This window comes from Temnothorax americanus, unplaced genomic scaffold (genome assembly GCF_048541705.1).
Source record: "Temnothorax americanus isolate GAGA-0224 unplaced genomic scaffold, ASM4854170v1 Scaffold22, whole genome shotgun sequence".
Taxonomy (NCBI): Eukaryota; Metazoa; Arthropoda; class Insecta; order Hymenoptera; family Formicidae; genus Temnothorax; species Temnothorax americanus.
The window spans coordinates 3626320-3651266 of NW_027509360.1; the positions used below are offsets into that span (position 1 = coordinate 3626320).

At 37.1% G+C, this 24947-nt stretch overlaps 1 protein-coding gene across 50 annotated transcripts in view; it reads left to right on the forward strand.

Annotated features, from left to right (window-relative positions):
* Slo (calcium-activated potassium channel slo) overlaps positions 1-24947 on the forward strand; it is a 100290-nt gene that overhangs the window by 69682 nt on the left and 5661 nt on the right. For 7 of the 50 annotated variants that reach the window (XM_077407248.1, XM_077407294.1, XM_077407246.1 and 4 more), the window contains exons 12-26: positions 5444-5599; positions 6071-6147; positions 6682-6717; positions 8936-9004; positions 11707-11757; positions 14100-14120; positions 16279-16341; positions 18532-18564; positions 18753-18885; positions 20625-20684; positions 22817-23213; positions 23866-24049; positions 24168-24233; positions 24498-24634; positions 24793-24905. In XM_077407248.1, coding sequence (XP_077263374.1) covers positions 5444-5599; positions 6071-6147; positions 6682-6717; positions 8936-9004; positions 11707-11757; positions 14100-14120; positions 16279-16341; positions 18532-18564; positions 18753-18885; positions 20625-20684; positions 22817-23213; positions 23866-24049; positions 24168-24233; positions 24498-24634; positions 24793-24905 — 1596 coding nt within the window. Of the gene's footprint in view, positions 1-844; positions 958-5443; positions 5600-6070; positions 6148-6681; positions 6718-8935; positions 9005-11706; positions 11758-14099; positions 14121-16278; positions 16342-18531; positions 18565-18752; positions 18886-20624; positions 20685-22816; positions 23214-23865; positions 24050-24167; positions 24234-24497; positions 24635-24792; positions 24906-24947 lie in introns of all 50 variants that reach the window. The other 43 variants (XM_077407245.1, XM_077407291.1, XM_077407243.1 and 40 more) reach the window with 23 other exon arrangements.

Consider the following 24947-nt stretch of genomic DNA (forward strand, 5'->3'; position numbering starts at 1 on the left):
AATGTGAGAAATAGTCAGGTTTCGATCGATCGACGAATTGCCGAGATTGATACGGTGGGGTGGGACAGAGAATTTGGAAGAGATCAAGCGCTCTATGTGCCCCCGAAATATGTACATAGGTGTGTCTGGAGTGAGTGTGAGTGTGTGCGCGTGCTCGCCCCCGGAATTACGGCCTCTGGAATTTGATCGTTAACGGCGCTCGTTCGTTTCGCTGACGGTGATAATAACTCTCACCCCGGTCGGTCGCCATAATTGCGAAATGCATCATCGTGCATGATCGCCGTGCGTCGCGGTCGACACGACGCGACGCGACGCGGACCGCGTCGCTCGGGATCGGCATCCCGAGCGTGTGTGTCTTGGCCTACATTCTGTCTCGGTCAAAAACGGTTTCCTCCGGCAACACAAACGTATAAAAGAAAATCAATTAATCATAAAAACGTCTGGAAAGATGTCGCTATCGGTCAGACGAAGAATCCGTTTCTCGGATGTCTTTTACACTTTCGTGTTGTCCAGGGAAAAAGGCTTAGGAGACTTCCGAGCCTCGTAAAAAACCAGACCGTAACCAGACTTTTTTTACAGAGCTCGCACGTTCAAGGAGTAAAGATTAGACCATTAGACGCTGCGTCCTATAGGTAAATTTTTTCAGACGGACGCATCGGTCGGACGACTCGCGGGCAAACCCTGCTTGTTTGCAAAACGATATACGAAATGTCCTTATTCCAGTTGTCTCCCTCCGGGAAGGGTAGCAGCTCGCACGTAGCTGATGCTCTTCCGCCCGCGCGTCCACACGCGACGTGGATCATGAAAGTTTGATGACGTGGGGCCTGGTTGGTTGGTGTTTCAGTCGCCGGATACACAGGCGTGGCAGAATGATTACCTGCAGGGCACGGGCTGCGAGATGTACACGGAAACCCTCTCCCCGTCCTTTACCGGGATGACATTTCCCCAAGCCAGCGAGTAAGTCCTCGCTGCTAACGGCTGTCACACACGTAAACGTATCATAAACAGACAACTCTTACAACACGAGTCACGCGACACAACACGTATACAGAATTGACAATCATATACGGACCGCCATACAACATTCATAGACGAAAAGAAAGAAGAGGAATATACAAATACAGAAATACTCTATTCACACACCGTACACTCGGTTACGAATTTCTTTCTTTTCTAGCTCTTTCTCTTTCTCTCTATTTATCTCTTTGTCTCATCTTTGTTTCACGAATAAACACACTGAACTATCTATCCTAATACCGAGACATACATGTACTACATATATCTATATACTTGTGAGAACATATATACATATATATATTTATATATACATATATCGCCCCTCACCTCGGTCTCTTAGCCTTTGAACGATTCTTTACTAGACTCTACTATCTTCGTTTTTTTGTCTATATACTTTTGTTTGGATTTTGCGTAGAGTAGTCCAGTTTTGAGCTGTACGAGTCTATTGTCTCCTTTTTTTCCATTTCCTCTTTTTATCTTTTTGCTTCCGTTCGGCCGTGTCTTCCTCTTATTTTTCCGATTCAGTTTTGATTTTCGTTTTCGAGCTGCTCGAAATTCTGCACAGATTTCTTTGTGAATTGCGTAGAAATGAAGAGTAGAGAGACGTATCGGGGACAAATGTGGACTTTGCTTGCCGGCGATTGCCTCCGGTCGGTCGTGCTCGGTATAATTGGGATGCTCGATTGGCAACAGGGGAATCGGCAATATTTCCCGTGTGGAAACGAAAGTGTTTCAAACCCGCACTCGGATTCGGAAATTCGTGGAAACACCGCGGGCGCCAGGCGATTCGCGTACAATTGGTCGCGATTCTAAAAATGTTTCCTGTCGAGCATTACGATCGTGTCGAGACCGTCAGACGCAATGGAATTCTCGTACTCCAACACTATTTCGCGGAACAATTGATGAGATTGAAAACTGCGTATTGCTTAATTCTCTTTGAAACTCGATTCGTTTACGCAACGCACTATTCTTTTCTTGCGTTTCTCACTCTCAAAAATTTCTCTCTTTTTTCTTTTCTTTTTTATATTAAATCAGTTAAATTGTCTGTTTTGAGATTACTCCATCACTGCGTAGAAACCGTTGCGAAAATTATTAAAAGACTTATAAAACCAAGTAAATAAAACGTTCATTTTTGTGACATTAAATATCATGAAAATTACTTGATTGTCGGCCTTGAATGTTGTTATTCTTAAATCGGCGCGCACAATATCGTGTCGCGGCATAACGTGACCAGCGGTCAATCTTAATAAATCTTAACTAGTTGCAATCAGACGCGCGTTGCAAGAATCGCTCGCAAGATCCGCATTCGTCCCGGTAAATCGTGCATCCCGCTTCGGCAATATCACCGTTTTTTTTTTACGGCGCAACGTGAGACGAAATGAGAAAGAAGCGCGCGCGCGTGTCCCATGACCTCTTTCCGAAATGGCGAAACGGCGTAATTCTGTTTTTATTTGGGGAAAAAGGAATCCCGACAGAGAAATCGTTTTTGGGGTTTTATACGAACACTTTTGGATATAACGTAACGGGCGAGATTTTTGACTTTTTTTTTGTCGGTAATATGTCCGTATCCTTGTCATGGTGTGTGTTCTTAAATGTAGCGTTCTAATCATATTTTAACAAAAGCGCGTTCTTTGTACACGCATGCCTGCTGCTCTTTACCACATAAAAGTATGTGAAATTTATTCTCGTAACACATTGACACAGGTTATTGGAGGAGTGTAAGGATATCGATCGTGGCTGCCGATTAGACATAAATACGTATTAGTACACTCCCTGTTCGTTAACGGACTTTAATCGAGCTCGCAATTCTGTTCTTGCGAAAATTTTTGGAGCAATTTAGGGGAGATACCGCTCTTCCTACAAACATTAATTTTATTGTACAGATATCGGTTTGCTGCTACTATGACACGTACACAGTAAAAATTGATTAAAGTGTTAAATACATATAGTCACTTGCAATCGGAATTAGTCACATGATGATCTTATAATCACGAAGTGATATAAGATATATGGAATGTGTGCATATACTTTGCACAAAAGGTAGTTTATATTTTTTTCGCCAGCATACTTGAATTTTATTTCACAAAAATTGTGAAAATTGTGATAAAATACATGCATTAATTATAAAAATCGAACTAATATAGAAATATATCACAGAACTCTAACAGAAAATATATCAAAAATGTACATCGTAATTCTTACATTATTTTATATTTTTTTATTGCAAATAACTATGGAAATAAATTTAACTAAGAACTATATGTATTTATGAAAACAAGAACACGTCTTCTTTTTGTGCCGCTACGAGTTCGTAAAGAATGTATATATAGCACAATAAAAATATATTAAGATATTGCCTTGCATTAATTAAATAAATACTATTATACATATCGCGCCGTAATAAATATTGATAAATAATTCGCGATTCGATAAATAGTTTTAATAAATAATCAAGAAAAAATCACGAAATATCTGAGGACGAAATAAACGCGTCGTTTAATACCCTTTCTCAGCCGTCTGAATTGCACCGTTTCATATTTGCCTAGTAAGATTGCATCATCTGATTTTTGTGATTTTTTATTTTTCTATTTTTAAGAAGAGCGATAGATTTTAATTCAATAGACTTTATACTTGATGATTAATGAAATAAATATCTAAAGCTCTTATGTTAAGAAATTGTAACAACAAATGGCAGGCAATTGAATAATTGAAAAAGAAAAATGGTCTCGTATTGGTCGAAGTATCTATAAATAAAAGGAGTGAGAAAAATTTAAAACGTTCTGCATATTATATAATGTCTTTATTAGTCATACTTTCGCTACTACTGCATATTTTCTCAAAAAAGATGATATTAAGGAAATCCATAGAAGTTTCCTATTGCTGGCATAGCAATATTCTACAGAAATCAGTGAATTGCATCGTTATTCGCATCGCGCGACTGAGAGCTACAATTCTTCGGAGTTTTCTCTTTTGGTTTATGCGCACTCTTGGATTATCGTCATCATTTGGTTTGTGTGTGTGAGAGATCTATTCCTGCAAGAAGCGGTCTTCACATTGAAATACGTTATGAATATTTATTATCTATGAATATTAATTATCTTTATCATCTTTTTCTATGCCGTATATTGTATACGATCGTATACATGTAATGCTTCCCGAACATTAGCTAATCCGTTCGATCCTTACACGGATGAGACTGGACCTCCCGAATGCCTCCTGGAACTTTGAAGTAGATTAGGAACTTAGAACGTAATAGATAGTCTATAAAGGGTGGAGTCTAGAGACTCTCGATTTATCTTGGCATGTTTCTCGGCTCATATAATTAGATAAGTAATAATCGTAAGACTTTCCTGCATGATCGCCTGGATTAATTCATCGATACATGTTGCATCGATTGCATGATTGTTTAATGTTCAGTTATCGCCGAGGTGGTATAACGGGACGATGATACATGCAGGTATAAACAGGCTTAATTTTTTTTTTTAATAAATAAACGCTGTAAATTTAAATGCTATGATATTTGAAATAAGACTTTGCCCCTGCACGATCAGTATCCCGTTACTCTGTGGGTATACACATATCTTACTAACATTTTTCGCTGTGTATTTTTCGCTAAACCCAGCGCATAAAGTATGAAAAACAACTAAATATTTATATATTATTAAATTATTGTATTGGATATATACCTACATTAAATAAAATAATAAACACTAAATAAAGTTTCATTTCTATATATTATTTTCTTTAGGCTGTAATATTTTAAATGAAAAAATGTAAATCTTAAATAAACATAGTTGTTTTATCTTGTTCTATATTATGGATTTTAAATACATACAAATACAATCTGGCAATACTTTATGCTGCATTTACATTGAATAAATCTTACCGTGCAAAGAATAAAGCTTGCATTCGTATGCAAACATTCGTATAGTAGTTATACTACAGAATTATTAGAGTACCTAATTATAGAATTATACCGTTAATTTTTATATAATGTTTCTTTTATAATAAAACTAAAACGAAAATGGTTTCACATGAGCAATAGAAGTTCTTCTTACGAATTCAAGTTTTATTATTTACACGAACGATATTGAGTTGTTCGCAATTATCTGTTTCTAATGTTCTATTTGGTTAAAGATGTTTTGTAATTATTATACTGACATTATTGCTGTAAAAATTTTTATATTATAAGCAACGCTATTTAGATATTATTGCATATTAATGTATTTGTTGAAACACAACTCATTATCATGATGATATCTTTGCAGTATTTCTAGTCGCTTATTGTTGGCTACTTTTTTGCATACAATGTTGCCACGTTCATAAGTGTATCGCATTAAAACACAGCAAAATATATTTAAGCTTTTTGTTATTTTAATATTTAATTGCATCGAGACATCGAATATTACGTATGACTTCGTCGTAGGTTGTGCTTCACGAAACTGAAGCTCTTGCTGCTGGCCATCGAGATAAAGGGCGAAGGAGGCTCCGACAGTAAAATCTCTATTAACCCACGTGGTGCCAAGATCGCTGCAAATACTCAGGGATTCTTCATTGCTCAATCTGCTGACGAAGTAAAGCGGTAAGAATCCTCGAATATTTCGGAATATCGCTAAAAGGATTTTAGCGGAAGAGCTTATTTATATATAGTAACCCACATTCTCGCTTAACTCTGTTAAGGATTGCTAATTATTTAAATAAGGCGATATTCAACGCAAGCTAAAGAGGTTCGAGCAACTAGTTAAGACTACACATTTAATGTCAAAATGCAACAATAATTTATGTAATATAGCTTAGAAGAAAGGTTTGCAATTTTTTGCAATGTATTGCAAAATTTTTTTACGACATAATACGTTTATTGCCTTTTTTCCATTATTTTATAATATTTTATTAATTAGACTGTATACAATCATCTCCTGTAACTAATATGTAATTCTGTACTTTCCGATTTTTCATTGTTTGATTTTTTACTTTAATTAAAAAAATATCTAAATAATCTTTTATAATTTATATGAATAATAATTGTGTGCCTCTCTTATGCTTTCATTTCCAGGGCGTGGTTCTATTGCAAAGCATGCCACGACGAGATTAAAGACGAGACTCTGATCAAGAAGTGCAAGTGCAAAAATTGTAAGTTTTTCTGGCCCAGTGATCTTTTAAACAGCCTTTCTCTCGATTTTTGCCAAATTTTCTGCTAAATGACATCCGGTCTTCTCTCTGCCAATTATATATATATATACATATGTCTATATATCTAACATATAAACTGTACACAGATGTATTTTGTACATAGAACGCGCTCGATCTATCGATAGAGATTGCGAATCTCACACGAGGTTTCTCTCCCCGTTCTCTTTCTATCTCTATCTATCTATCTATCTATTTACCTTTCATTCTTTGCTCTCTCTGTCAATCGATATTGATGGAGCGTGCCTTTGATGTGACTCGCAAAATTATAACGTCTCGACGTAAAGTAACGTATAAATGCAAACGGATGACATAGGAAGCTCTCTTTATCTCTTCCTCTCCCTCTTCCACGCTCACCCCGGTTTTTGCCGGCTCACCCACTTTGCCCTTTGCCCTTGAGAGCGCGATAACAGTAATAAATGCGATTATTAACGAAGTGACATGGTTGTGACCATCCTATTGTGATATATGATCTAGTGGGGCAGCAGCAGCGCTCCTGGGGCCGGGATTTAGGTAACGTCTCTCACACTCGTTCGTTAAGTCTGATACTTTACTGTCATCTCTGTGACTATCTCTTAATCACTTATTTTTAAATCTTCTTGCTCTTTTGTATACGATCTAGCTCTTGATCCAACCCCTCCATTCGCCAAACATTAACTTGATTGTACTGTCTACTGTTTCTGCATCTGTACTAAAACTCTGTTCCGCGCCTTGCGATATTTTGTCTTTCTATTAAGTTACTCTCATTCTTCATTGCTCCCTTGCCTCTCTCCTGTTTTATTTTTCTAACTCTTTTTGTCTTTCTCTATTACTTTTTCTCTTTGTCTGTATTTTTCCGTCTGTCTCTCTCTCTTTGTGTCCTATCGATACATATATTGCCTCCGACATTAATCGATCTCTTGCAAGCCAAGGTGATGATTATGAGAATAATTATCATAATAACGATGATGATCAGCACAACGATGATTGCATTTTTAATCTTCATTGCAAGACGCAATCCCCAAGGCGATGCCATATAATCGGGTACTTGTTCGTTTTTCACCGTCACGTCTCTCGTTGTTTTTTTTTTTTAGAAAAGATTTACCAATGCGCGACGATTTTTGGAATTGCGACCAACAGTAAAAGCTACCGCGAAAGCGGAACATATTTTACAACAAATTACATAGAAAATTCATTGCGCGCCTACGCACGAATAGGTCAAACGTCGTGGTTTTATGTGCCACGCAATGCGACGAGCATGATCAATTAATTTCATTTCACGGAAACCTTTATGCTCGCTCCAGTCGCGAGAAATGACGTGAAAAATAAATGAAGTACCGAGTTCAACACAGTAATTCCCGAAAGTCCAGTCAGTTGGCGCATGTCCACCTGACCGAGAACGAAAACTATAGCCTGCACTACTAGTGTGTGATCCTCTCGCTCGCCTTGCATGCATGAATAGTCCCCGGATTTGGACCTGTTTTCGCCATAATGGTAATGACAGCTTTTTTCTCGAACACTGTCTGTCTTCACCCTCTCTCTCTCTCTCTCTCTCTCTCTCTCTCTCTCTCTCTCTCTCTCTCGCGCTGTCTCCATTCCAAAACTATCTTCTTCGATCGTCTGCCAGCTCTCTCTCTCTCTCTCTCTTTCTCTCTCCCCCTTTCTCTCGCTCTCCCTTTCTTTCTCTCTCAACGTGTTAGCTGTATTATCGATGAGACCTCATGGTCGATCGATCGGTCCGATCGAGCCGCGCGTCTTCCGCCGCATTCACGCACGTTCTCACGTTCGCCGAACGTTTCTCGTTCTTGAATCGCCGGTGAAATTGGATCGCCGACCGGTGGTGCGCCAATGGCAGGAGCATACCCCATCCATTCCCCACAAACGTCGAGACATCCCCGTGCCGGGTGATGCCGCTCAAGGCATATCGGGGAGAAGGCCACGCGTCACCTCTGTCCGACAATTCCGTCCATGTCACACGCGACATACCGCATCAGCCGTACACTCGTACACGACCACGTACACGACCATATCCACACGAGTCTCTCCCGAGTAGTGACTTACGCTTAACTGATCACACGATCAGTCTTGTCCATATACAGGAACGGTAAACTTACCCTAAACCCTGGGCAATCAACGTTCCCGGTGCTCGTGCCCCGCTCGAGCACCGGGCGATCCGCAATGTCGATCAACGTTAATTTTTAGGTTTACAAAGAATTTCGGTGGGGGACGAGGAAAGGTAACTTGCCCGATGAGCGAGCTTTTTTTCTATTTATTTCCAGTGTTGCATACCTTGGATGTACCGAGTGTATCCTCATTTGTGATTGAACGTAAATATTGTGACTAATACCGTGTTCGAATTCGTACGTGAACCAACGCGGAATCGCGGTAATCCTCTCGTCACTATTATTTCATTAGCTCATATATGATGATTACGTTGCAGTATTACAAACGAAATTATATATATAATTTTACTCGTCAAATTTCTGTCTAAATTTCGTGTGATTAGTATCTGGATTACAGTATTTGCATACGTTATACGTGACACACGCACGATTCATTCTGCTCGCGCGTACGTGCACATACGAATTCCGCAAAAGCTATATACATTACTAAAAATAAAAAAAAAATAAAAAAAAAAAGTGCATCGTGAAGCCGTTCACGTTTTTCTCCCATGTTGTACATATGATGTGTCTGTTCATTTTATTTGTAACTTACAAAACCCGTGTCCGGGTCGATCGCTGGATTTTTGCAGATGTGGGGATGATGATGATGCAGACCGGCATGGTGAAGGGAAACACTGCCTACAGCAGTTACCTCGACGGTATGCCTGTTGCCGGTTTCCTCCTCCATCCATTTTGTATCCATATACGCATATCCACCTGTCGCGGCTTCTGCGAGAATTTGTCAGCATAAAGCAGACAGATCGATTGGTTTCAATTAACAATATTGAGTTTTTATTTTTAAAAGAGACGATTCCTTAAAGTCGACGTTTCAATTGTCAGCATATTCGATCCACGTTTATTATCCTGACAAAATGCATTCTGCCGGACGCGGCATGTAATTTTATATTCACGTATTGGGAAATCGCGCGGCCGCAGCAAATATTCGCGTAACGTTTCGTTTGCGAAATTAAGAAAATGCTTCTTTCGGCGTCCGGCAGAATCAGGTTGGCCTTGATTGTGTAATGAGGTAAGATGGCGTAAGTGATACTGAACGTACAACAGCCAAACCGACGGACTTAATCGTCTCACTTACCACGTGCTGCACTTACTCCACAGTACCCCGTATACGATACTCTGCCACTCGGATCCGTACGATCCGATACTGTTTATCGTTGGGCTTTCGCTAGAGCTGATGGCATTGAGCGAGTTATCGAGCATCGCCCTTTAATAGTAGCATACAGTTACGTTACGTAGCACTAACATTGTTCGCCGCTTCTTCTCTTACTTCGACACATAGGCCGGGGGCCGACAGTAACAAGCACTCCGGTTGGACATACGTCGGATGGTCATACGTCGCACAAAAATCGATTAATTATTGCGTATTGTGTTTAGCTTCATTCGTCACAAGTGCGATACAATGGCCGCTTTCGCGCAGAAACGCATTCTTGCACGTTGCCGAGTCGTATATTTTGTGTCTTCACGTTAAATGGCTGCCACCTAACACCAGTCGACGAGTTTGCTCATACCGTATTTCAGGCTTGCTAACGATTATCGTTTCTTAACTGTGGTTTCAGTGTGCTTACGTGGACTTTTATTGGTAATTCATATGTTTCACCAGTTCCAGATATTGTCACGCATCTCGTTCGTGTAACGCGCATACGATGGCCGAGATTTCTTTTCTTGACAGAACGCATGTTGCGATTGTTGCGACAATAAGCGTGACGATTTGGAACTGGAATGTCTTTTTATGTATAAGGTTACCCAATGTTAAACGTATATAAAATATTAGGTTTTGTCTACATGTATAATTGAACATAAGTAATATTATTAATTTGGGTCACCTTATATATATATATATATATATATATATATATATATATATGTTTAAAATGTAAAAGTTTGCAATGTTTCTGCACAAAACGCTTTTCGTGAAAGCTGTGGTCCTAAAAATCATACAGCTATGCACTTATAAATTTAGAAATTAATAAATAAGTATCAATATCAGTAAATATAACATTCTCTCCAATATTGACTTTCGCGAAAAACGTTTTCTTATTGCCCCATACTTACATAAGAAATAATTAATCGTTATGAAATCAAATTGTATTGCAGCAATTTTTGTGCTAATTAATTTTTGTGCTAATTTTGGTCTAAATTTATTATGCTAATTGAAATATTGATTACGAAATTAAAAGTATGGTTACAGATGCTCGTCTCGAGAATTTTGTGCGATTGTTCAAATATGTGCATTTGTAACTATTTTTGCATTTAATTAAAGGTACATTTAGAACTCCATACATATATTTTATGTCAAATTTTCAACAATATTATTTAAGAAGTAATTCAAGTATAATACACATGATATGGTCTCTCTTTTTCTTATTTTTAACTCCAAAAATGTTTAATAGCTAAGAAAAGCTGCAGCAGTGCGTTATTAAGTATGATATTGATTTGCTAGTGCACGTGGAATTCCGTTTCCGTGATAAACTTTCAATGTCGCTAAGTGCGGGTTGATTAATTGAATTCGGCACGCAACCAGAAAGAGCACCAAGAAGACGTATAAGCTTAACCATGAGCTTAAACAGCTTACAGGGACGATGATAATCGATGCCCAGGGTTTATCGAATACATCGGCTAAAAATACCTCATTTCCCCCTCACATATCGAGCATATTTGACACCACTCACTAACATCACAACTATTGTTCATCACAACGCCGACACTCTGCAACCGACATTGACTTCTGAAGAAATATTTAGTTCCTTTTTCAATACGTATTCCCTGAATATAAAGCGAGGTTTACATTATAATATAACCGCACAGCGCAGATATATTATTATAATCTCTATATGTTGCGACCCTCACAGTAGGCCGAAGTAAACTGTGCATTGTAACACCAGTGTTAATAATGACTCTCTCCATCGAAGGTCACGTTACAGTAAGCTGCACGACGTTTTCGCCAAAGCTGGAATATATATTTGCGATTTAAATATCAATTTAGTGACATTTGATTAGATCTTGGTTTCGAAATCCAATCTTCTATCTTTTCATGAACGATTTCCACACGAGTTAAAATCATACACGTATGATTTATTAAAACTAGTCTCGAATGTAATTTATTAAAATATTTTATATCATTTTAAAGTTGAATTTAATCGAGAAGAAGAGAGTTTTTAAATCGAAAAACAGACAGAAAATACGGAAATTTCTGTGATATCCTAATCCTGATAAATCGCACTAAACGTGACATATCGATCGGGACCACGGATTTAGATCCCATACCCGTTGAGACCCCCGCATCTAGGTTGACATTGTTTTGGTTGTGACAACTAACAGCTCTGGTTCTCCTCCCTTCGGGCAGTGGCCACATTCCGGAAAGGCGTGCGAGCTGTTCAGATGGTTGGAAGAGCAAGTACGTATCCCTCGTGTGTAGACTGTGTATCAAACGTCATTCTTTTATCTTAATCCCGGAAATATGGAGATTTTTTAAGTAAATTCATCGAACGAGGTGTGATTGTGAAAAATAGAAAAAGAAAGCCATAATATTCCGGACAGAGCAGCATGGCCTTTGACTCGAGAAAACATCAACGTTTATATGATGACAAAGTAATAATTTTAATTATTATATATGATATATATATATATAAATAAAAAGAAATTTTCTTCGTTTTATACGATGCACAAAGGGTATATGATATTGTAATTATTTCAAAGCAATGAAAGTAATGAAAATTTGTGATACTTATTAAAACATCTAAATAATGTAAATCTGCAATACAATTTTACATATAATAATGTCTTGGCATATCAATTGAGGACTTTATTTTTAACTGTGTTTTAATATTATCGGATTATTATCTTTCACGTCAAATAAGATCGATTCAAAGGTCATGTTTAAATAAATAATGGTAAATAAATAAATGGTCTCATATGCGATTTTGTATAATTATATTGCTTGTTATATAATTATATTGCTTGACGAGTATATTATGCAAAAGGCAAAATTTTCTAATCTGGAAAAGTTAAAGTCACTGTACCTTGATTCGAGATCTTGACGATTATGAAGACTTAATATGTGTATTCATAACTTCTGTATTTACAATAGTTTATAAAATTTATATTATACGACGAATTTTAATGATAAACTTTAATTAAATGTGTTATTAATTTTTTTTCTATCAAATAAATTCTTTTGTACCCAATAAATTGCTCGTCAAGATCTATTTTATCGATAAATTTCACGCGGTTTATAAACGAAAGATTACCGAACACAAAAGAAAATTACCATTTACATGTTTAAAAAGACTAGCACAACGTGCGAAACGTGTCACAGAATTTTCATACGCCTAATACGAAATATTCACTCTATCCTTGCTTGGTCTACTTAATTTCGCGATAAGTTTTCATAACAAAATTAATGTCGTTGTGCTAATCTCCCAAAGTTCGTTCGGATTGATAAATGGCTCCAGCGTAGAACATCGTTAGTGTTTGAGTACCTATTGGTGTGGTGTTCTTAACTATTTTGCAACTGATATTACACTACTATCAGTGTCGTTTTTGAATGTAGTTTTCCTAAAAGTTTGTCAGTGTTTACTCAATGGTTATTGTTGTGAGTGAATTATGAAATTAATCGCAATCGAGAACCGGCGGCGATGTGATTGCCTTGAAAGTATTAAACTACCTCCAATCAACCTTGCATCGGTGTTCGATATCTAATAACTCGACGTGTAATTAGAGATACTTTAGAATTAGCCCTTTATTACTCGTGGATTTTTACTCGTCCTGTGGCAGAGGCAACGATCGTTGAATACCGCAAAGAAACTAACGTCGTTGTAACTTGATATTTGCTTCGGTATATATTCTTTAAAATATTTTCGACGTCATAAATGTTTCGTGATCGACACATGAGTGTTTTACCGCTGGATATGGCGTATCTGTGTGTTTTGAAAGTTTCGCAGAACACTCTTTGAGTCTCTCAGCGTCAACGTCACGCTTGATATTGCTAGCGCACCACCATTCATTTTATTAACGGTCAGATGAACGTCGCTCTTGGATTGACGGCAATAAACGCACTGTCGCGCACGACATCAACGAGTGTTCTGTCCCGTGAAAAAAATTATTGGCCATCGGAGCGACTTCGCGGACAATTTGATTTTGCCAACAGCGCGGAGATGATCAATGAAAACGTTGGTGACCTCTGTTCGTTACTCCGATTGCCATACTATTTTTTTTTCCTCTTCCTCTCTTTCGGAAGCAGATCGGTGTTTGCCGGCTGAGCATCACATCTTCACGATGTTTAGATAAACGTGTACACGTGAGCGATGCGCGCGTAAGAGAAGCGCGACAGACGTCAATTAATTAACGCAAGATATATCACACACACTGGCACCTCTCATCGCTCATTCGAGCCGCGCATTATACACACTCATCTTATACGACTCGTGCATATTATACACGACGAAACACGCGCACATCAGCAATCGCATTAAATGTCAAAATACACACACTCACATTCACGCACACGCACACACACACGCGTACAGACACTTCCATACTCACACATACACGCATACGTAATTTACACGCGAGAAATAACAAACACACACACACACACACACACACGCGCGCGCGCGCGCGCACGGGCTCACGACAGAACACGAGATCCGCAAGCAAAGACTCTTTAACTAACTCTCTATATGTGTCTATCTGTCCGAATCTATCTTCTCTCCTCGTCTCCTCCACCACTCCGCATAGGTGAAGACCTCTTGTACGCAAGTAAGTCCAGCGAAGAACGCGGATGTATATTAACATTTATATATGCATTTCTCTTCCTGTACATATTATTTAATTTCACGTACAATCTCCCCCGGCCGCGGTCGCGTTCACGAGAAGACGTAATTTAGTTCGCGATACGCACGCACAACGCGTTGCCACGCGTTCGTAGATATGCGTAGGGGCTAATAAAACGCGAACATTCATCGGGGTTTACTCAGCGATGCTGTACAACCGCAGGCGCTATCGCCGATGAAGCGTACTACCTTTTGCACATTTACTCGAACATCCCGCCTCGGAACTGTCCCTCATTTTCCAACCGGCCTGATCTGACAAGCAAACGAGTCAGATCGACAGGTTGAGTTACACGAGATGAAACTTATTGCATCTCATCGAACATGGTCGAAATATGCTCTATATATGTTCTCAAACACAGAGCGTCGTGCAGGAATCAAACAAAGTTTGAAGAATAATAATTTCAAATAAAAAAAAAAACATTGCGATAGATATTACATCAATTTCAGGTGAAATAAGAATGGGTTGAATTAAATGGAGAAAGATTGCGCGTCAAGTTCAGGCTAGCTCCTGTTTACAATATTTGGCAGTGAAAAATTTGTGATATTTTTTATTGTATTTTGCATCTAAAGATTTGACTGCGAGAATATAATTTTCTGACGCTATTTTCAAGCGCAATATATCTCGTTCATCAACTCGATTTGGCGACTTTAATTATTTGCTCATTAGTCCCCGTTTATATATCATCTTTCCAAGAAAGCCGGGGAGTACAATCTCGGGTATAATTAAAGGAAAACAGGGAATTACACTTTGCGCAATTTCTGAGAACGCTACCTTGGAAGGAACTTGTCAAAGGGGACATACTTTGATTCTCCGAGTAAAGATGAGCAGTCGCTACGTGTAAAGTTTCTAATTAGCGTGGCGTTATTTCGCTCAGCGAGGCCTCGAGTAAGTGCGTAAAGGGGGGAATTTCGCATGAATTGCAATCTATTCTCGCTCGTGTCAACCGTCGGCCTCGAGATAATGTCAATTGTAACAAACATAAACGCATAGGGTCGCAATCGTCGACGCATTTTCGTCCCGTCCCGCGGACGGCGAAACTCACGTCGGAATCCAAAAAGAGAATTCTCCTTGCGCTTTTAGTAGACAAGCTCTATGATCTTTTATGCACTCTTTCAATTCCTCCTGAGCTTTCGCAAAGTCTTTGTCGTTTTGCACGTGAATTCTCTTTCCCGGAGGATGCAAAGCGCGCACTGACAATGCCGAGTAAATATTCACTCCGTAAGGCTACATTATTGCATGCTTAGGACGAGATATAATATTATTGACGTGACCGGAGACGACGGATCGTTTTTATTCTCGTGCGCTGATTGGAAATAAGCAAAACTCGCCACGTACGCAAGTTGGCTCGATATCGATCGCGTCTTCTCTGTTTGCGTCATCTTCGGCATGAATTAGGAATGTTTTGGGCACACCGCACGTTTATGATCGTAGGATCGATTTTAGTACCTGTCTTGTATAACGTTCCGGCAATATGGACGAAGTCTGTTTTAATATTAAAATTCTCATAAAAACTGTTTGACCTCAATCATTAATTCGTCCATGTTGTCCACAAACCGTATTTTTAGCTGTTAGAATTTTAAAATTACACATTTGTCTTTATACAATTTTAGTGGTTATTTTCTTTACGATTATTTTTTTGTTCTTAGCGCAATACTGAAAGGCCGTTTCAGCTTGATATCGTAAACGTCATATCTTACATTTAATTATTATTATTTTATATATATATATATATTGATTTAATATATATTAACATCTATATATATATAAATAAATTTTTAGTCAATGGCTCTTACATACATATATATTATGTATATAATGATCAAATTTTGATGTTTTTATATCTCGTTATTCTCCTAGATTTTAGCGCAAGGTAAGGAAAGACTCTTCTTGCAATTTTTGTTTAGTAAATATAATAAAATCTCTCTGACGCGATTTCCGAATTATCAGTATTGTCGTGCGACGCTGAAACGGAACTTCGCTTCTAGTTATTAACGCAGATTTAGTACTGTCCAACGCGATAGAGTAGCGACTAGGCCTTAGGTAATTAGTTAGGGTAGCTAACATGTGTAGTGGTTTGTTACAGACGACCACCATCCTCCCCCCACATTCACTCCGCCAGAACTGCCCAAGATGGTTCACGTAAGAGGTACAGTTACACCTCAATCAAAAACCATGCTACAGTCTCGCAAGCTGCCCTTTCTAATTTCGATTGGCAATACGACATGAATATACACTAACGAGAAGGTGTTTGACAATTAGTAGATACGACGATCCTAAAAAGAAATCACTGCTCTCGATTGGCATCGGAAATTTGATCTTCCGCACTTGATGCGCTTCGTCAAAACTCGCTTGAGCGATAGGTTCTTGATACGTCGTGTTTGATTAAGATTTTTTTTCTTTTATTGAAGTTTAACGCGCTAATTTTGTGTTGCTGAAACATTGGAGAAAGTGAAAAAAAAAAAACCTGATAAGTAATGAAATGTCAGCCTTTTGTTCTAATTATGATTGTGCATGTTAATGCACTGCTCTCGTGTGTACTACTTTCTCCATTATTGACAGCATTGCATGAAGTTGTTTTAATAGATTCGATACCTGTTCATACTTTTCCGTCATTTTATTTCTAGTGTAGTGTATATTTAAAGTTATAAATTTATGTCACGTTACTTTAATGACTATTCCATTTGGAATTGTCTTTATTACATAAAATTATGTCCTATATTTTATGATTTATAAGAAGTCAGATAATTATTTGATTTTATATTTTCAAGTCTTCTGAAATTCACTGAACTAGTTTGCGCACAAAACACAATTTAGTATAGTTGCAATAGCATTCGGTAGTCCTACAAAACTTGTTTTTGGTATTATTTATTTATTTTGCTTTATCATGTATTCATAAATACATATAATTGTTTTTACGAAAAAGCGAATGAACAGGCAATTTTCCCAAACGTAATATCCACAATTGTTTTCTTCAACTAACAATTTTATTGTAGAATATATTTTGCTGTAAATTAATTTTTTCATAAAATCGCAAAAATTTTCGAAGGTGCGATATCAAAGAATCTTTTTTAACATAAAGTAATAATGCCAAAGTTATATTTTGAAAAATTAAAATCGCGTAATTATATAAAATGTTCGGAATATCTATTGGTGCTCGTCTGCGTAAGTATAGTAAATTGTTTTTGATCACATAAATGTTTCTCATACTTTCACGTCAATTTACGAACTAAATGTACGTATAAATGTGTTGTAAAATGCAAACTCATGTCGAAATCCTCTTCTCTCTTCCATTCTAATAAATACCTGTTCTAACGTAATATTCATACTACTTTATCGAGCCGAATTACTTTTTGACAACACAAGTCTGAGAAACGTTACTTTAGCTCAAGTAATTTTTGCTAAATTAATTTCTCCCCTTAAATTTTGTGTATCGTAAATAGAAATTTTTCTCTCATACATTTAGAATGTCTATTCCATTGAGTCGTTGACTTTGTTGAAACGCGCTTTTCAAATCGGCAGTATCTTGTTGCTTTCAACTTTTTGAAGATGGATTTATAGTTGTACCTATATACACAGCACGGTAGATTAATGGTTTCAATATATGGAAGTTTTAGTTTGGTAACATCTGTGTTTGTTGGCGAATATGTGTGTACATCATCCACTTTATAATTTCGTTTCATCATTGCAGAAAATGGTTGTTCAAGAAACTACCGCAACAGGCGCCATATATGTTGTCCCTCGTTAATTCTCACTCATAGCGCCACAATAACTTGCAATTATTTCTGAAGCAGATATTGCTTTTATTACATACATAATGTAAATCTCTGAATAAAATTTTCTTTTTGTCTTTAATTTTAAACTTTAAAGAAAGTAATATATTTTTGGAAACAATTACTCAACATTTACTTTATAATAAAAATTATAACAAACGAATTTATATCTTTTTTTCTTATACATGCAAATTTATAACAAATGTATAGCCACATTTTATAACAAAAAATTTTGGAATAATTATTTTATATAAAGAGTATTTTACATTATGTTTAAAATATTTATAACAATTTGGAAACTTCGCAATTAAGGGACTTCTGATTTGATCGTCGTTATTAATTATTAATTTTTTGACATATGCAAAATACATGTGTTGGGTGAAGTATGCGCGCCTGTAAGCATGGGGCTGTAGGCTCATCATCACGAAAATAATATGCGCTGTCATGGGGGAAATTAGGTCACGATCAGTGTGACACTCTAATTGTCTTAATCATTGTTGCTTTGCCCATCGATGGTAAATAGGATGCTCATATTTGGAATTAACGCACTGTTCTATCTATTTTAGGTGAAATTAGCCGCGAACGAGACGATCCGAATGGTAAGTCTCAGTTATACGATATGTATAATGTTAATTAAATTTATTAATTTGTTAATTAATTAATTGCTAATTAATTACAACAATTAATTGTTAATTAATTGCAATTGAATTGCAAGCTATTTGAAACTTGTATCATTAATATTATTGCAGCAATAAAATCATTAATAAATAATCTCTTTACGTTGCAGTCATGAGAAATCATCGGAACTCCGTCGGGATGACCTTGATAAATTCGACGAAGCAGGTCAACAAGGTGAAGCCGAACGTGAATCGAGCGACGAACGACAGTCTGTCCAGCCCGAATCAGCAGTATAATCAGAGGTACCTAATTATCCGTAGCGCATTACAATTTCATCATCACCTGACATATACGCATTCAAAAACATGTGATCACTTACATCGCCATTATATGTAAGAAGGCATACCTTCATCCATGATCATTGCTGACCAGAGTACTCAATGATACGCCTCTGTTTTGCACCCAACCAAAGCAACATATGCGAATTTCGCTACTGAGAATTAACAATAAGAAGGCGAGAAGCGATCTTCCCACAACAATGCCCGGGCTTTTTAATATTTTTTTTTTTATATCACTTTATGGTGAGACTTACAGTGCACTCGACATTTGATACCGACACGTATTTTCTATAAACAGTGAGAATTGCTTTCTTCTCTGACTGAGTCGCTTGAACGTAAATATCTTCCTAAAGTACGCTTTAATCTTTCTCTGCCCTGTCGTATACAAGTTATTAATTTACATTTTATTATTTTACTTCAATTACAAGCTTACATGTATTCTACATAGCTGCACGATTAGAATTACATCGACTTTTTCACGCGTATTATATGCAAAGGTTATTCAAATTGTAACGGAACTCGAATCGGACGGTAAGCAAGACAGAATTTTACCAAGTTGTCTTGCGTGAGAACTTTCCTGTATTTATAATAATATGTTGCAATATTCTCTAATTGACGAATCGGCAACGTATTTTGAATAACCTAATTATACATATTGCAAAGTAAAATGTACAGTTTTAAATATGCGCTTTCTGTAATGTTCTTTTTTTTTGTAAATGCGTGTATTTTTTAGCTAAATAATATTAATCCATTAATAAGACAACGTCCCACTTTGATCGAGTGCACTAGGATGATCTGCACATTAATGTATCAACGACCTCCGCATTAGCATTTTTCTAGCATGTTCCTAAAACTGTCGAACATAAAAGCCATATAACCCGCCCAAGGTTTAACGTGCCGATTCTCGGTAGAGATCTTCGATGCGATCCAGAATCACCCAATCTACGATCGAGAGAATAGTTTCAATATTTATATATTAGCGAAGATTGCGATTTGACATGTAAATCGACTAGCTGACTCCTGATCGTTTATTTGATTTCTTACGTTTCTAAAAGTGCAATTTTTTTTCATAGTTTTTAACGTGCTAACGTCGTGTAATGAAATGATATGAGATGCAGAATCAGTATGTCAGTCGGAAACAAATAGATGCTTTCTAGCCTTTCGTTCAATTGTTGACAAAGGGCGCCGCAAACTTGAACGACAAACGGCTCGTATAAATCACGAGAGAAATCGCGCGAGGACGACAGCCACTTGTACTACTACGCTGCCGGATGGTGCGAGTAACTACAGACTACAGGTGGTCGTTGACATTTTCCGATGAACCTGTTACACGTCCGCTAGATTAGTTTCTGCAATTTCTCTTTGTTATTATTCCAAGATTTGATGCCTTTTGCCACGTAACTTGGACCTTTACAGCCAGATCGTTTTAAGTGATACAAGATCGCGTGACGTGTTAAGTCGCAATATTTCCTTTCACACTTTAAATAATTTTAATTGGACAATCATCTTGATTTAATTGCCGAATAATCACTCATCACTGTCATCATTATGTCCTTCATCAACTGGACCATATCAGAAAGAAAAAGAGAGAGAGAGAGAGAGAGAGAGAGAGAGAGAGAGAGAGAGAGAGAGAGAGAGAGAGAGAGAGAGAGAGAGAGTCACCTGAGAACAGATCGAACGTTACGCAAACCTTCTGATTCCAGATCGCAAGAGGAGTCCGCATACGCTGGCTACCATCTCGCCTACGAAGTCAAAAAGCTCATGTACGCTTCTGTTGTTAACGCTACCTTGTACTGTGACGTGATTATGCGACTGCTTTATCCCACGGTTGTGTTAATAATAATGAACATGCTCCCTGCATGTCAAGTGATGCTCTCGATATATAATCTACAATAGAATGTTTACTTAAACCAATACGCATCTTGTTTTTACGAAAAAGGACGTGCTAAGAACGTTACGTATACTCTGTTTAATATTTAGGTTTTAATCACCACGATGTAATCAATTCTGATGTCAGTAGTAACAGTTATACGTTTCGATGTGTTTAATTTCTTTTTTTACAAAATCAATTTTTGATGTTTTCTACGTTTTATCAGCTCTACTATTTTTGTCTAATTAAATGTTACTTCGTTATTATTTGTCAGAAGGATTAAAATTGGATAATTTATCTAATAAAACTAATCCAATTATTAATCTACCAAACTAGATGTACAACATAGTCAATCTTTGTATTCTAGTCTCACGAGAAAATAAATTAGTAACGACAGCCGGGCATAAATACCACAAGCGCGGGCAGTTTTTTCCGTGTTAAATTTTGCATACTACATTATCTTTACGTCTTCGAAGTTGCGTACTGCATTGCAATTACATGTCACGTAGCGCGACTGCAAAAAGAAAAGTATGGAAGTCCATAAGAGTTTTACGAAGATACTTAATCTCAGAAAACATGCGCCACACTGGCATTAATGACGCTCGTAAAAATACATGGGTGTCACATGTGGGAAACGCGGGTTTTGATGGCCGTTTACGTCTCGGCCAGAATGCGTGAAAAATCGCGTATTTTTTTTGCGTTCAAGGAAAAGTATTACGTTGACATTTTTCTTGCTCTAGATAATTTGAATTAATCATGAAGTTGAATTAATTACGAAAGAGGTGTGAAATCGTAATAGATTAAAAAAAAGAGTGCAAATTACAAACTTGCACATTGCTTCCTCATTATTACAGGAAGCTTATTTTATTTAATGTATAAATTTAATGTATATGAGGAAGCTTCTATTTTATTTAATGTATAATTATTAGTATTTATTTTTTTGGCTTTCTCATAGAGGAAGCTTTGTGAGCAAAGGGTTCTACTTGCACACTTAAAAACTATAAAGAAGCCCGATATCTCAATATTTGCGGAAGTTAAAGCAAATTTATCGAAATTTCTATAACTCCAGAACTAATCAACCAAATCTTAACGAATTATATATGAAATATAGAAGTAGAAAAAAAACTGAAAAATATAATAAAATTAGAAATAGATCGATATCTCCAAATTTGCGGAAATTAAAGCATAAACAAACATTTCTGCAAATTCAAAATTTTATTAAAAAAGAACCCCTTGATTATTAGCAATTTTTATTAATTCTATTATATTCTTCAGTTTTTTCTACCCCTATTTCATATATAATTCGTTAAGATTTGGTTGATTAGTTCTGGAGTTATAGAAATTTCGGTAAATTTGGCACATACACACACACATACACACACACACATACATACATACAGACATTTTTTTAAATTGCAATTTTTTGACATTTTAAAACATTCTGAACACATTCAAAAAAACAAATTTTTTTTTTTCGAAAACAAAGCTTCTTCTATGAGGAAGCAATAGATGCGCGCGTGAACGCAATAAACGTCGACTTCGTAATGTTTTAACAAATTTCTAAATAAAAATTGCAAATTTTATAATCGGAACAAACAATTCTAGTTAAACCTTTATCATACAAACAATGTATTTACAAGCATGCAGTACGAGGGCTTGATCTCCGAACATTTCTTCTATATCTTTCTTCTTTGATACTTGCTGCTGCATTCAAGTTACTGGTTATCCAATTTACACTCGTCCTGAGATATAAAGTAACAACACTAGTAGTGCTAGATGACAGAAAATGATGCGATGCGTACGATATGCATGCGAAAGTGTGGCTTCACGGTCTTGATCAATTTTACAAGAGTTTGAAGATAAATCTCGAGTGTGATTCTTTTCATTAATATTTTTTTTTTACCAATTTTCTACCAATTTACTTTTCTCTACCGATAAATGTAAGATAATTATTGTTACCATTTACAAAGATGTGTCATATTTGTAACTTTGTTCATATAATCGTAATGCGGTTTTTTTTTCCAGGCCAACGAGCAGAGCCTCGGGTGGCACGAACGTTAACAACAACGGCGGTCTTCAGGTCGGGATCGCTGACGATCAAGCGAAAGATTTCGATTTCGAGAAGACCGAGATGAAGTACGATTCGACGGGGATGTTTCATTGGAGCCCCTCCCGTAATCTCGAAGACTGCATACTGGATCGTAACCAGGCGGCGATGACAGTTCTTAACGGGCACGTCGTTGTCTGCCTGTTCGCCGATCCCGACTCGCCCCTCATCGGACTGAGGAACCTTGTCATGCCATTACGAGCTTCCAATTTTCATTATCACGAGCTTAAACACGTAGTGATAGTTGGATCGGTGGACTACATACGCCGCGAATGGAAAATGCTGCAGAATCTACCGAAGATATCGGTTCTAAATGTGAGGAGGCTGCTCTCGTTTTGAGACTTTTTTTATTGTCGTATAATACAGGACGTTTCAGATTTACAAATAAAATGTTTGTTTTTTTCCTGCTCTAGATTTCTTAATGAACTTAGAAGTAAATCTTTTTAAGGAAATGTAATTGAAAATCATTATTTGTAACAATTTCTTAATTTATTATATATTTAAACAATTGAGTCGCAAATTAAAAAGATCATATAAGAATAATTACTTAAATATTACATATTGAAAAATTCAATTTGACAAGTTATTCTGATCTTAATTTATTCTGATATAAATTAGATAATTTTACAGTTCCTTTTATTAATGGCTTGAAATAAGACGAAATTGCACAGCTAATGTATTTATTATGTAGTTGTATTTCTTGTATCTAACTTATTTAGAAAGGTGCATGATAAATCTGGGACATTATGTATACTTTATATTATACATAATATTACCGTATATTATCATTCAAATGCGTATTAAACAAGATTTGCGTATTCAATGTTACCAAATTCGAACATGAAAGCCACGAAAATCGCTTACGGTATGAATTGATTGCTAACGCGAAATGAACATAATGAGAAATAATTTCGCAATGGGAATTCTTTTTCTGCAGCTTTTATTTCGCTTGAATAACGTTTCGCAGGGTTCACCATTGAGTAGAGCCGATTTGCGTGCCGTTAACGTGAATCTGTGCGACATGTGTTGCATCCTGTCGGCTAAAGTGCCTAGCAATGATGACCCCACCCTCGCCGACAAGGAGGCCATCCTCGCATCCCTCAATATCAAGGCCATGACTTTTGACGATACAATCGGCGTGCTTAGCCAAGGTACGATATTATCATTGTCGTTTGTGGGAAGCGGAGCTCTAGTTTTTCCGTTAAAACCACGCTGTTAAATTGAAAGTGCAAATTAAAGCAGATAATGAACAAGATAATTTGATCGCAGTTGGTAGCCCGATCGTCTTGCAGCGACGGGGATCCGTTTATGGAGCGAATGTGCCAATGATCACAGGTAACGGGAGAGATCCTATCAAACCACCTTCAGGATCACATTTCTACGTATTCAGTATCGTTCTAATAAAAATGAAGACTGCTAAACGCTATCATAATTAGACATTTTAATTACAGTATTAAAGGAAATTATTTTTTATTAAAAAATCGTCGTTATTTTGTATTTCTTGATTAGAGTCTTGAATAGAGTCATGAATATCTTCGTGTTGAATGCCAAACATAGCTGTACTTATTTTTGTTCATGGTTCTTTTGTCGCTATTCCAGAACTTGTGAATGATAGCAACGTGCAGTTCCTTGACCAGGACGACGACGATGACCCGGACACGGAACTCTACCTCACTCAACCTTTTGCCTGCGGTACTGCCTTTGCAGTCAGCGTATTGGATTCCCTTATGTCAACGGTCAGTATTAAAAATGCTTCGGGGACCGTCGTGTGTATACATGTATGTCGGTCAATAATATACTTCACAAGGCTTATTTATTCGCATTAATAGTTTATTGACGTTCTCGTTCCTCGAGATGTTACTAGCCATAACGAAAGCTTTACGTATTTCTGCAGACATACTTCAACCAAAATGCATTGACTCTGATTCGGTCACTGATCACCGGTGGAGCTACGCCTGAGTTGGAATTGATCCTGGCTGAAGGGGCAGGCTTAAGGGGAGGGTATAGGTAAGATCTTGGAATGATAATATCCGAACGTGGAGAATTTTT